This window comes from Oncorhynchus keta, chromosome 1 (assembly GCF_023373465.1).
Source record: "Oncorhynchus keta strain PuntledgeMale-10-30-2019 chromosome 1, Oket_V2, whole genome shotgun sequence".
In the NCBI taxonomy this organism is placed as follows: Eukaryota; Metazoa; Chordata; class Actinopteri; order Salmoniformes; family Salmonidae; genus Oncorhynchus; species Oncorhynchus keta.
This window is the reverse complement of record NC_068421.1, coordinates 27,762,000-27,776,290: the sequence shown is the minus strand read 5'-3', so window position 1 is coordinate 27,776,290 and position 14,291 is coordinate 27,762,000. Positions and strand designations below refer to the sequence as shown.

General features: G+C 47.8%; 1 protein-coding gene across 1 annotated transcript; it reads left to right on the top strand.

Annotated features, from left to right (window-relative positions):
- Window positions 1–4,670: 4,670 nt before the first annotated feature.
- On the top strand, window positions 4,671–8,270 carry LOC118375006 (uncharacterized). The gene is made up of 2 exons (XM_035761498.2): window positions 4,671–6,264; window positions 6,543–8,270. The coding sequence occupies exons 1-2, from the start codon at window positions 6,011–6,013 to the stop codon at window positions 7,222–7,224; spliced, it is 936 nt and encodes a 311-aa protein (XP_035617391.1). The 5' UTR covers window positions 4,671–6,010; the 3' UTR covers window positions 7,225–8,270.
- The last annotated feature ends 6,021 nt before the right edge of the window (window positions 8,271–14,291 follow it).

Genomic DNA, 14,291 nt, shown 5'->3' with positions numbered 1-14,291 from the left:
GTAGTAATATTATTAGATTCAGAAATCCATTTGCATTGCAAGTTATAGCCTAATGTTAGCTAGCCAACATTGAACCTAGTTGGTAAGCTTTAGCTACCTGGAGATTCATACTACAGCTATGACAATGTTTGTATTGATAGTAGTTATAGATAGAATTATGCCAGTTCATTGTTTTGCTGGACACTTTCTGTTGTTGATATTGCTACTATGCGAGTAACCAATTCACTGCACCATTTACACCTTCTGTATCCTGTGCATGTGACAAATAATCTTGGATTTTATTTGATATAGTGTGTGTTTAGCAGAGACGGTAATGTGAAGAACAACATTATCTGCACCAAAGTCAGATTAGGATATAGACCCAGGACGAGATAATGTGTATTTTTACCTGGAGTTTGTCCTTATCGTAGGCTACTACTTTTATCACTTTTAGTCTTGAAATTTTTGGTTGTTTACTAAACTACTCACTCTGTTAAGCACATAGCCTCACATGTGAATCCTTAAAGACATGGGTGGGGCTAAGGCTTAAAAGGGTGTAAACGATGCTGAATGGACGTAGACAAAGAAGAGCTCTCTGGTACAGTGTACCAAAACATTCAAGGTCCATTTTCTCAAAAGTGGGGATCAAAGTTTATCAATTTTCAAAGCAGAATTACTTTCCCATTGTTCCTCAACTGTTTGATATACCATTTTCTACTTTTATCCAATGTAAAAAACAATTTAAAATGATTTTGCAACATAAGACTGAATCAAGGCAGTTTTGTTCATCTGCCTTGTCTTATTATTAAACTCTCTTTTCAGCACCTTCCTGACTCACTGCATATATATTACAGAATACTGCTTCAGTATTATGGAAGCAGCAGAAGAAGAAGTCCTCTCTCAGACGATTGGTGATCAGGGATACCTACTCCGCCAACACCAAGATCAGCTGGTGCAAATGGGTGTGGAGGTTCACCACAACCACCGCGGTGAACCTCCACCGCCTCAACCACCCGAGAGGTTTCACTTTCAACTAGCGGAGGGCCTTCTGCACGAGCCGTCTCAGCGAGCCAGTCCCCCAGCCTACCCAGCAGTCTGACCAGGGAGGCGATGCCTGATTGTCCTTCCCGGACAAGTATGACAACACCCCATCCAAATGCCTTGACTTCCTACTCCAGTGCTCCCTCTATTTTGCCCATCAGATGGAAGCCCCCACCACGAGAGATCCAAAGTTGCCATGGTCATTTCCCTGCTCACTGGGTGGGCATTGGAGTGGGCTTCAGCTATCTGGGAGAGAGGAGAAGAAGAGCTGGGTTCCTACCAGAGGTTCATGGCTCTGTTCAGGGCTGTTTTCGACCATCCACCGGAGGGCAGAGAGGGATGTGAGCGACTATTCCAACTCCGGCAGGGTGCCCAGACTGCTGCTGAGTACACCCTCAACTTCCGGACCATGGCAGCCTCAAGCGGATAGAATGTGCCGGCGCCCTTCACCCTATTACAAAATGGCGCCGAAGAACATGGCTGACGTTTTACTTTCTCTCAACCAATTGTGCAATTTTATGTTTTGTTTTGTGTCTAATTTTAAATAAGTATTATTCGTAGCCGTCCATTTACCACCACAAAGCGAAGCTGGCATTAAGACCGCTCTCAATCAACTCTATAAGGCCATAAGGAAAGAAGAAAATGCTCACCCAGAAGCGGTGCTCCTAGTGGCCGGGGACTTTAATGCAGGCAAACTTAAATCAGTTTTACCAAATTTTTACCAGCATCTCACATGTGCAACCAGGGGGGAAAAAATCCTAGACCATTTTTACTCCACACACAGAGATGCATACAAAGCTCTCCCCCGCCCTCCATTTGGCAAATCTTACCACAATTCTATCCTCCTGATTCCTGCTTACATGCAGGAAGTACAAACTCAATATTGAAATGGTCAGATGACGCTGATGCTACACTACAGGACTGCTAGCACAGACTGGAATATGTCACGGGATTCATCCAATGGCATTAAGGAATACACCACGTCAGTCATCGGCTTCATCATTAAGTGCATCGATGGCGTCGTCCCCACAGGGACATATCCCAACCAGAAGCCATGGATTACAGGCAACCTCCGCATCGAGCGAAAGGCTAGAGCTGCCGCTTTCAAGGAGCAGGAGACTAATCCAGACGTTTATAAGAAATCCCGCTTTGCCCTCAGACAAATCATCAAACAAGCAAAGCATCAATACAGGATTAAGACTGAATCCTACTACACCGGCTCTGATGCTCGTCGGATGTGGCAGAGCTTGAAAACTATTACGTACTACAAAGGGAAACCCAGACGCAAGCTGCCCAGTGATGCGAGCCTACCAGACGAGCTAAATGCCTTTTACACTCGCTTCGAGGCAAGCAATGCTGTTCTGGATGACTGTGTGATAATGCTCCCGGTAGCCGATGTGAACAAAACCTTTAAACAGGTCAACATTCACAAAGCCGCTGGGCCAGATGGATTAAGAGGACGTGTACTCGAAGCATGTGCGGACCAACTGTCAAGTGTCTTCACTGACATTTTCAACCTTTCCCTGACTGAGTCTGCAATACCTACTTGTTTAAAGCATACCACCACAGTCCCTGTGCCCAAGGAAGCAAAGGTAACCTGCCGAAATGATTACCGCCCCGTAGCACTCACGTCGGTAGCCATGAAGTGCTTTGAAAGGCTGGTCACGGCTCACATCAACAGCATTCCCTGTTCGCCCATGACTGCATGGCCAAACACAACTCCAAAACCATCATTCATTTTGCTGACGACACAACAGCGGTAGGCTTGATCACCGACATCGATGAGACGGCCTATAGGGAGGAGGTCAGAGAACTGGCAGTGTGGTGCCAGGACAACAACCTCTCCCTCAATGTGAGTAAGACAGAGGAGCTGATCGTAGACTACAGGAAAAGGCGGGTGGAACAGTTCCCCATTAATATTGACGGGGTTGTAGTGGAGCGGGCTGAGAGTTTCAAGTTCCTTGGCGTCCACATCACTCTACAAACTATCATGGTCCAAACATACCAAGACAGTCGTGAATAAGGCACAAAACCTTTTCCCCCTCAGGAAACTGAAAAGATTTGGCATGGGCCCCCAGATCCTCAAAAGGTTCTACAGCTGCACCATCGAGAGCATCCTGAGCGGTTGCATCACCGACAGGTAAGGCGCTACAGAGATTAGTGCGAATGGCCCAGTACATCACTGGGGCCAAGCCTCCTGCCATCCAGGACCTATATAATAGGCGGTGTCAGAAGAACGCCCATAAAATTGTCAGAGGCTCCAGTCACTTAACTTATTGATTGTTTTCTCTGCTACCATACGACAAGTGGTACCGGAGTGCCAAGTCTAGGACCAAAAAGGCTCCTCAACAGCTTCTACCCCCAAGCCATTAGACTGCTGAACAATTCATAAAAATTGCCACCAGACAATTTACATTGACCCCCCCCCCATCCCTCTTGTACACTGCTGCTACTCACTGTTTGTTTGTTACCTAGTTGAGGTAATCTGTACATGTAGGTGGGGGCGAAGTGACTATACATACATAGTCACTTCGCCCCCACCTTCATGTACAGATTGCCTCAACTAGCCTGTACCCCTGCACACTGACTCGGTACCATGCCCCCTGCCTCATTATTGTTTTTCTTATTGTGTTACTATTTTTTTTTAAATTATTATTATTACTTTTTATTTTGGTCTACTTGGTAAATATGTTTTTCTTCTTGAACTGCACTGTTGGTTAAGGGCTTATAAGTAAGCATTTCACGGTAAAGTCTATACTTGTTGTATTCGGCACATGTGACAAATACAGTTTGATTTAGTTTATTCCATACTGTGCGGGGAGGTCCAGACAGCGTTAGTGTGTCTGGACGACAACCTTTCCTTGGTCCTCATCATCCTCCTTTGGCTGTACTGAGGCAGAGCCTGAACCCATAGAGGTAGGAGCCACACACATCTCCACGGCAGAGCGGCGTCACCTGAGACAGCTGGGGCTTAGTAACTATTGCGGCCAGGAGGGCCACCAGCTTCTGCGTTATCTGGTGAGTCCCAACCCTGGTCCTCTAGGGCAGAGGGTTGTCTAGACGTATGGTCCTTGACTAGTCTCTCAAAGCACTTCCGTCATCATGAAGTGCTTTGAGAGACAAGTCAAGGACCATATCACTTCCACCCTACCTGACACCCTAGACCCACTCCAATTTGCTTACCGCCCCAATACGTACACAGACGACGCAATCGCAACCACACTGCACACTGCCCTAACCCATCTGGACAAGAGGAATACCTAATTGAGAATGCTGTTCATCGACTGCAGCTCAGCATTTAACACCATAGTACCCTCCAAACTCGTCATCATGCCTCGGTCTCGACCCCGCCCTGTGGGTACTGTACTGGACTTCCTGACGGGCCACCCCCAGGTGGTGAGGGTAGGTAACAACATCTCCACCCCGCTGATCCTCAACACTGGGGCCCCACAAGGGTGCGTTCTGAGCCCCCTCCTGTACTCCCTGTTCACCCACGACTGCGTGGCCATGCATGCCTCCAACTCAATCATCAAGTTTGCGGACGACACTACAGTGTTAGGTTTGATTACCAACAACGACGAGACAGGGAGGAGGTGAGGGCCCTCGGAGTGTGGTGTCAGGAAAATAACCTCACTCAACGTCAACAAAACAAAGGAGATGATCGTGAACTTCAGGAAACAGCAGAGGGAGCATCCCCCTATCCACATCGATGGGACAGTAGTGGAGAGGGTAGTAAGTTTTAAGTTCCTCGGCGTACACATCACGGACAAACTGAATTGGTCCACCCACACAGACAGCGTCGTGAAGAAGGTGCAGCAGCGCCTCTTCAACCTCAGGAGACTCACAAACTTCTACAGATGCACAATCAAGAGCATCCTGTCGGGCTGTATCATTGCCTGGTACGGCAACTGCTCCACCCACAACCGTAAGGCTCTCCAGAGGGTAGTGAGGTCTGCACAACGCATCACCGGGGGCAAACTACCTGCCCTCCAGGACACCTACACCACCCGATGTCACAGGAAGGCCATAAAGATCATCAAGGACAACAACCACCCGAGCCATTGCCTGTTCACCCCGCTATCATCCAGAAGGCGAGGTCAGTACAGGTGCATCAAAGCAGGGACCGAGAGACTGAAAAACAGTTTCTATCAGACTGTTAAACACTAACATTGAGTGGCTGCTGCCAACACACTGACTCAACTCCAGCTCACTTTAATAATGGAAATTGATGTAAAAAATGTATCACCAGCCACTTTGAACAATGCCACTTAATATAATGTTTACATACCCTACATTACTCATCTCATATGTTTATATTGTACTCGATACCATCTACTGTATCTTGCCTATGCCGTTCTGTACCATCACTCATTCATATATCTTTATGTACATATTATTTTCCCTTTACACTTGTGTTTATAAGGTAGTAGTTGTGGAATTGTTAGGTTAGATTACTCGTTGGTTATTACTGCATTGTCGAAACTAGAAGCACAAGCAATTCGCTACACTCGCATTAACATCTGCTAACCATGTGTATGTGACAAATAACATTTGATTTGAGGGTTGGACCCGTGAGCTTCCTTCTCCCAGGGTAGGCATGAGTATTCCAACATCATTTTCCGCCAAACCCTTTCTGGTTTCCATTTCACTGGCTGGCTGTCCCTCAGGTGTTGTCTCTACAGCTCTAGTGGACTCCGGTCCACGGGGAATTTCATTGACCAGGCCCTTGCCTCTTCCCTGAACATAACCTCGTATACGCTGTCCTCTCCTTTTCCAGTCCAAGCCCTGGATAATCGACCATTGGGATCCGGCACAATCACACACATCACAGCACCCCTCACCCTCAACGTGGGACCAAAGCACCAGGAAAGCCTTCCCTTCCTCATCATCACCACACCCATACACAAAGTCAACCTCTGCCTCCGTGTCTCCAACATCATAACCCCACCATCTCCTGGTCGAGGATGAAAATCACCGCCTGGGCACCAGGATGCCGGAAGACCTGTTTTCCCGTACCCTGTTGTTCTACGTCCGCTTAGAGTCCTGTAAGTGCCCTCCAGCCCATCATCCTGGCCTCCTGTATCGTTGGCACTGTGCTTTGGGACGTAGATGTGGACATCCGCTTGGCTCTGGAGAGGGAACCTACTCCTGCTACCTGCCCTCCCGAACGCATCTATGTCCACACGGGAGTAAGAGATCAGCTGTTGACCTGGGGACACACATCGCTCTCCGCTGGACACACAGGTATCACCCACAAAATTCTATCCATTTGTGATAAGTACTGGTGGCCCACCTTGGTGCAGGACGTCACCCGTTATGTCAACTCCCAAACCAAATCTCCCCAACGTTCTCCAGCAGGGAAACTCCTTCCGGTGCCTCAGAGGCCTTGGTCTCATCTGTCCATTGATTTCGTCACTGATCTCACTCCGTTTGATGGATTTACCACTATTATGGTTGTTGTGGACAGATTCTCCAAATCCTGACATTTTATCCCTCTCTCTGGTCTCCCTCCCACTCTCCAGGTCGCTGAGGAACTGTTCCAGAAGGTTTTCCGACACTATGGACTTCTGGAGGAAGTTGTCTCCAACCTGGAGGAAGCTGGGGCCACGGCCAGCCTCACATCCGGGTACAACGGGCAGTCCAACGGGCATGTGGAGAGGACCAACCAGGAGCTGGGGAGGTTCCTTAGAACTTACTGTCAGGACCAGCAGGGGGAGTGGGCCCGGTTCCTTCCCTGGGGGGGCAGTACGCCCAGAACTCACTTTGTCACTCCTCCACCGGTCTGACTCCCTTCCAGTGCGTCCTGGGATATCAGCTGGCCCTGGCCCCATGGACAACGAGCTAGACCGAGGCCCCTGCTGTGGACAAGTGGTTCCGGCCCCAGGAGGTTTGGAACACGAGGTAACATTCTGTTTGCAACACACCAACAACAACAGGATCTCACCCTCTTTTCATGTTTCCCTCCTCAAGACAGTGGATCCTTGTCCCCTGGCTGATGCCGTCCCCTGCAATACATATTCGCCTCCCCTGGACATCAATAGGACCCCTGCCTATGCTGTCAGGTCCCTACTGGACTCCCAACGTTGTGGGGGTCGGCTTCAGTATCTGAAGAATTGGGGTACGGTCCAGAGGAACGCTGTTGGGTCCCATCTCCGCTGTCTGAACCGGCCCGCTCCTCGCCCTTGTGGCCATCCTCCTGGCTGACGTTGTCCTGTGGCTAGACCCGCGCGTAGGGGAGAGGTACTGTCACGCCTACTCCCCCTCTCCAGCGCTCGACGTCAACAGTCTACTAACCACCGGTCCTGGCAACCATCATCACGCACACCTGGACTTCTTCATCACCTTGATTACATTCCCTTTATTTAGCCCTCAGTAGCCTCAGTCATCATGCAGAATATGTTTGTTTTCATATTCAGTACACTACCTTGTCTTATTGTTAAACTCTCTTTTTCAACCTGCTTCCTGACTTACTGCATATACAGTACATCACACTGGGGGAGTTACTGGCTCGCTACAAGTGGCTTGCTTAGCTAATGAACTGGTTACATCGGTCGTGGCGTGCATGACCAGAATGACACATTGATGAACAACCAAGGGCACACCCCAAATGAGAAAGATGAGAAGTTGGACTGTTTTTCTGAGCCAAAGTTGACTGTTAAAGCTAATTTCCTGCAATTCTACACATTTTGCCATTGCTTATGACGTGTTCATATGATATCTGGTGGCCCCCAACCTTTTATTTTATTTTAAATGAATTATTTGTGGGGGGTAGTGTTGTCTCATCAGCAAGCTGTAATTAATTAGACACGAAATCCTGTGATATAACAGGAAGTCATCATGTTTAATTTACAGTTAATATGTAACAACATGAATCATTGCTGTGTAATTGTAACAAAAACTGAAGCATAACATTAATAAGTGTGTATGAAGAATTAACAATAAACAGTATGAACATTGTTTTACAGGTCATTTTAACATGAACCAATCCTCATTGGATTCCCATTAAATGTTTTTTAATCCAGGCTATTCAACTGTCATAGATGGGTAAAGTGACTCTGTGATAGTAAACCGTGTCTGTAACCTGAGCCGTAGATTTAACTAGCACCAACCTCTCCAATCACCAGTCAATATATGGGTAAAACCTCTTATTCTCATTACAGCTCTCAAAAACCATGGAACCATCCCAAATGGCCCCCTATTTCCTATATAGTGCACTACTTTTGAGCAGCCCTGTAGGCCATTTGGGACACAGCCTGTTCTCCTCTGTAGATCACAGCTCGGAGAAATCATGGATTACTCAGAAGAGATATCCCTCAAGTGGGATCCTTAATAATCCCTATGGCTTTGACCTATTTGTGATGATGGTATTTGTTATGGGGAGGAGGTATTGGTAAACAACACAGCTCATCAATGCGTATCCTGTATTTGCCACTGACCAAATCAAGTTCAGTCATAATCTTAAATTGGTTATTTACTGTAGAATATGTGTTCTGGCTTTATTAATTGAAATACTGTATGCCAGATATTTGCAAATGTGTTTAATAAATGCAATTTACCGACAGGCCAGCCCTCAGAAACTCACAAAGGGCAGGGCACATTTAAAAAGTGAAATTACCATTTAGATAGCTCTGCATTTATCCTCCCCAACCTATGTATTTGGACAACGATGTTTAAATAGTAAATTTGTCTCTATACTCAAGCATTTTGGATTTGAGATCTTGTCGGAAACTGTATTTAGTAAATAATCTTCTCATTACTTGTACATGTGATATTTTACACGTTTATTGTTCTTGTTAGTAATTTATTCATAATGCTGTCAACCAGACTGCCAAGCTTTTATTATATTCTTCATTTGGTATTGACACCTCTCTGTCACTCTCTCTCTCTCTCTCTCTCTCACGTTCTCGCTTTCTTTATCTCCTCTTTATCTGTATATTCCTCTATCTATCACTTTCTCCACCACTCTTTCTACATATCTAATTTGTGTTTTCTTCCTACTCTGGTTGGCTGCTGATGTCTGTAATGAGTTTTAGTGAGAAAGTCTGCAGTGTCTGAGAAAAGAGGGGAGAGGATGGAGGAAGAGACAGATGATTCATTAGTAATGAAGGTAGGAAGCGACACAGGGAGGGAGTAAAAGTGCAGGGGATACTGGGGGGTAGAAAATACACTGACACTATATATGGTGGTCTTATAACAGCAAAATAGGGACGATAGATGAGTAAAGGGAAGCACTGGTAAGTGGTTAAGAAAATGATATGTAAAGCCACTGAGTTCACCTCTTCTTTTCCCTCTTCAGCCCTGCATATATCACATAATGCCATCTAATATCTAGAGGCACCTCTGGGAAGCTATAGAACTGTATAGAGCTATGCTTCTACTTTTTATACCAGATCAATGTGAACCATATTTAACCAAAGTGCATTCTGACGGTTTTAGTCAGAACTGACATTGTATACTGTAAGAAAATTGATCTAATTGTGCGTTTTTTTATAAGAAAATGTGTAAACTTCCGGGGAAATGTAGTTAACCTTCCTGTTTAATTGAACAGGGCCAGTGTGTAGTAGTATTGCTTAGTCAGCTCTGACATGGTGGATAGACATCCTTTCATTTGTCCTCTTCATTCACACCATCGCTTTCATCTCTCCACTCCGTCTCTCAATTCTCTCCCTCTTTTACCATCTCTCGCTGTCCGAGTGGAATTGTTCATATCCTACACCCGAGATATCTTAACAATTAACCCCTCTTCCCCCATTCTCAATGGAGCATATAACACATCCCTCCTAAAACTACAGTAATAGCTATCTCAGAGAGAAACCTAAGATGTAGATGAGTTGAAGCCTTTAATAAGTCATGCTATATCAACGGTACTGCTGGTCAGTTCTCTTATTCATACCTACAGTGGGGCAAAAAAGTATTTAGTCAGCCACCAATTGTGCAAGTTCTCCCACTTAAATAGATGAGAGGCCTGTAATTTTCATCATCACCCAGCCTGGTGCAGGTCTAAAATGTTGTTTCTAGTGTCCTTTGACAACTCTTTGTTCTTGGCCATAGTGGAGTTTGGAGTGTGACTGTTTGAGGTTGCGGACAGGTGTCTTTTTTACTGATAACAAGTTCAAACAGGTGCCATTCATACAGGTAACGAGTGGAGGACAGAGGAGCCTCTTAAAGAAGAAGTTACAGGTCTGTGAGAGCCAGAAATCTTGCTTGTTTGTAGTTGACCAAATACTTATTTTCCACCATAATTTGCAAATAAATTCACTAAAAATCTTACAATGTGATTTTCTGGATTTGTTTTCTTCATTTGTTTGTCATAGTTGAAGTGTACCTATGATGAAAATAACAGGCCTCTCTCATCTTTTTAAGTGGGAGAACTTTCACAATTGGTGGCTGACTAAATACTTTCACTCTTAAGGGGATTTTGAATGAAGCATAATGGAAATATGTCACCGGGTCTGCTTTGCCTCTCTGCTACTCCTTAGGACCTCATCTCCAATCTCTCTGTGTGATCTTCAGCATCATATATCTCTTCCCCCTTTTCTCTTACTGCAGGTTGTACCTTTACCCCCCCATTTCCTTACAACGGAATGTTTGCCAATGCAGCACTAATCACATCTAGCTGTCAGAAAGAGAGAGAGGCAAGGATTGGGGAAGCCACTTTCTGTACGTGTTGAGCACCCACCCCATCCCCTGTGTCATTTTCTCTCCGCATTACTAGTGAATCTCTCTTTCTCTCTCCCCCCAGCCTGGCTCTGTTCATTCCTCCCTGCTGCTGGTTACATGCACATCATCTGCAGAGGGGAGGGACCCTACAGGGCTCAGCATTCACCAGCATAGCTCCTGCTGCCCCACTCCACCTCATCTCCACCTCCCCTCATCTCCACCTCCCCCTCATCTCCACCTCATCTCCACCTCCCCTCATCTCCATCTCCCCTCATCTCCAACTCATTTCTACCTCCCCTGATCTCCACCTCATCTCCACCTTCCCCTCATCTCCACCTCATCTCCACCTTCCCCTCATCTCCACCTCATCTCCACCTCCCCTCATCTCCACCTTCCCCTCATCTCCACCTCCCCTCATCTCCACCTCATCTCCACCTTCCCCTCATCTCCACCTCCCCTCATCTCCACCTTCCCCTCATCTCCACCTTCCCCTCATCTCCACCTCATCTCCACCTTCCCCTCATCTCCACCTCCCCTCATCTCCACCTTCCCCTCATCTCCACCTCCCCTCATCTCCACCTCATCTCCACCTTCCCCTCATCTCCACCTCCCCTCATCTCCACCTTCCCCTCATCTCCACCTCCCCTCATCTCCACCTCATTTCTACCTCCCTTCATCTCCACCTCATCTCCACCTTCCCCTCATCTCCACCTCCCCTCATCTCCACCTTCCCCTCATCTCCACCTCCCCTCATCTCCACCTCATTTCTACCTCCCTTCATCTCCACCTCATCTCCACCTCATCTCCACCTCCCCTTAATCTCCACCTCCCCTCATCTCCACCTCATCTCCACCTCCCCTCATCTCCACCTCCCCTAATCTCCAACTCATTTCTACCTCCCCTCATCTCCACCTCCCCTTAATCTCCACCTCCCCTTAATCTCCACCTACCCTCATCTCCACCTCCCCTTAATCTCCACCTCCCCTCATCTCCAACTCATTTCTACCTCCCCTCATCTCCACCTCCCCTCATCTCCACCTCCCCTCATCTCCACCTCCCCTCATCTCCACCTCCCCTCATCTCCACCTCCCTCATCTCCACCTCCCCTTAATCTCCACCTCCCCTCATCTCCAACTCATTTCTACCTCCCCTCCCCTCATCTCCACCTCCCCTCATCTCCAACTCATCTCCACCTCCCCTCATCGCCACCTCATCTCCACCTCCCCTTAATCTCCACCTCCCCTCATCTCCACCTCATCTCCACCTCCCCTCATCTCCACCTCCCCTCATCTCCAACTCATCTCCACCTCCCCTCATCGCCACCTCCCCTAATCTCCACCTTCCCTAATCTCCAACTCATCTCCACCTCCCCTCATCGCCACCTCCCCTCATCTCCAACTCATTTCTACCTCCCCTCATCTCCACCTTCCCTCATCTCCACCTCATCTCCACCTCATCTCCACCTCCCCTCATCTCCACCTCATCTCCACCTTCCCTCATCTCCACCTCATCTCCACCTCATCTCCACCTCCCCTCATCTCCACCTCATCTCCACCTCATCTCCACCTCATCTCCACCTCATCTCCACCTCCCCTCATCTCCAACTCATTTCTACCTCCCCTCATCTCCACCTTCCCTCATCTCCACCTCATCTCCACCTCATCTCCACCTCCCCTCATCTCCACCTCCCCTCATCGCGTCACTCTCACAGAACGGAACATCACTCATCAGTATTCTGCATTGCCTCTCCTTCCATCTCTCGCTCTCTCTCTCACACACACACGCACATCAAATCTCTGGAGCTGTAGCTTTACCTGCATTGAAGCAAAACATTGACAATTGTTCCCCTCTATCTGCAGAGTAGTGCAACAAAACATAGCCAAGGGATATACTGTATCATTAAGTAATTTATTTGATTTGATTTGTCACATGCGTCATAAACAACAGGTGTAGACTAACAGTGAAATGCTTACTTATGGGCCATTTCCAACAATGCAGAGAGAGAGATAGAGAAATAAATCCACAGTGAGTAGTGATAACTTGTCTATACTGTATATACAGGGGGTAGATATGGACATATAGGTATAGATAAAGTGACTAGGCAACAGAATAGATAATAAATAGTAGCAGCAGCGTATGTGATGAGTCATAGAAGTTAGTGCAAAAAGGGTCCATGCAGATTGTCTGGGTAGCTATTTGGTTAACTATTTAACTAACTAATTAGCAGTCTTATGGCTTTGGGAGTAGAAGCTGTTCAGGGTCCTGTTGGTTCCAGACCTGGTGCATTGGTATCGCTTTCAGTGTGGCAGCAGAGAGAACAGTCTATGACTTGGGTGGCTGGAGTCTTTGACAATTTTTAGGGCCTTCCTCTGACACCGCCTGGTATAGAGGTCCTGGATGGCAGGGAGTTCAGCCCCAGTGATGTACTGGGCCGTATGCACTATCCTCTGTAGCGCCTTGCAGCCAATCAAGATCCTCTCAATGGTGTAGCTGTATAACCTTTTGAGGATCTGAGGGCCCATGCCAAATCTTTTCAGTCTCCTGAGGGGGAAGAGGCGTTGGAGTGCCTTCTTCACGACTGTTGGTGTGTGTTGACCGTGATAATTCCTTAGTGATGTGGAGGAACTCTCCACTACCGCCCCGTCGATGTGGATGGGGGTGCATGCTTTCCTGTAGTCCACGGTCAGCTCCTTTGTTTTGCTGACATTGAGGGAGAGGTTGTTGTCTTGGCACCACGCTGCCAGGTCACTGACCTCCCTATAGGCTGTCTCATCATCATCGGAGATCAGTCCAACCAAAGTTGTGTCGTCAGCAAACTTAATGATGGAGTTGTGCGTGGCCACGCAGTCGTGGCTGAGCAGGGAGTACAGGAGGGGACTAAGCACGAACCCCTGAGAGGCCCCCGTATTGAGGGTCATCATGGCAGATGTGTTATTGCCTACCATCACCACCTGGGGGCAGCCCATCAGGAGATCCAGATACCAGTGAGAGAAAGATCAACCATTCATTTATAACTTCCTCTCCTCAGATCCTCTCTGCCTCCCTCCTGCTCATCTGCCTCTCTCTCCTTTCCTCTCCTTCGCTCTCCATCCCTCAGCTCCTCTCTGCCTCCCTCTACTTTCCTCTCCTCAGCTTCTCTCTGCCTCCCTCTCCTTTCCTCTCCTCACCTCAGCTGCTCTCTGCCTCCCTCTCCTTTCCTTGCCTCTCATTAGCTCCTCTCTGCCTCCCTCTTCTCTCTGCCTCTCTCTCCTCTCCCCAGCTCCTCTCTGCCTCCCTCTCTCCCTCTTCTCCTCAGCTCCTTTCTGTCTCCCTCTCCTTTCCTCTCCTCCCCTCCCCTCTCCTCCCCTCTCCTTTCATCTCCTTCCCTACCCACTCCTCAACTCGTCTCTGCCTTCCTCTCCATTCCGCTCTTTTTCTCTCCCACCCTATCCTCTCCTCCCCTCTAATTTCCTCTTGTCTCCTTACCTACCCTACCAAGAGCCTCTCTTCTCCTCCCCTCTCCTTCAATAGCCCAACCCCTCTTTCCCTCCCCTTCCCTAGCCCAACCTCTCTTTTCCTCTCCTTCCCTCTCTGCCACCCTGTCCACTCCTCAGCTCCTCTCCTTCCCACAG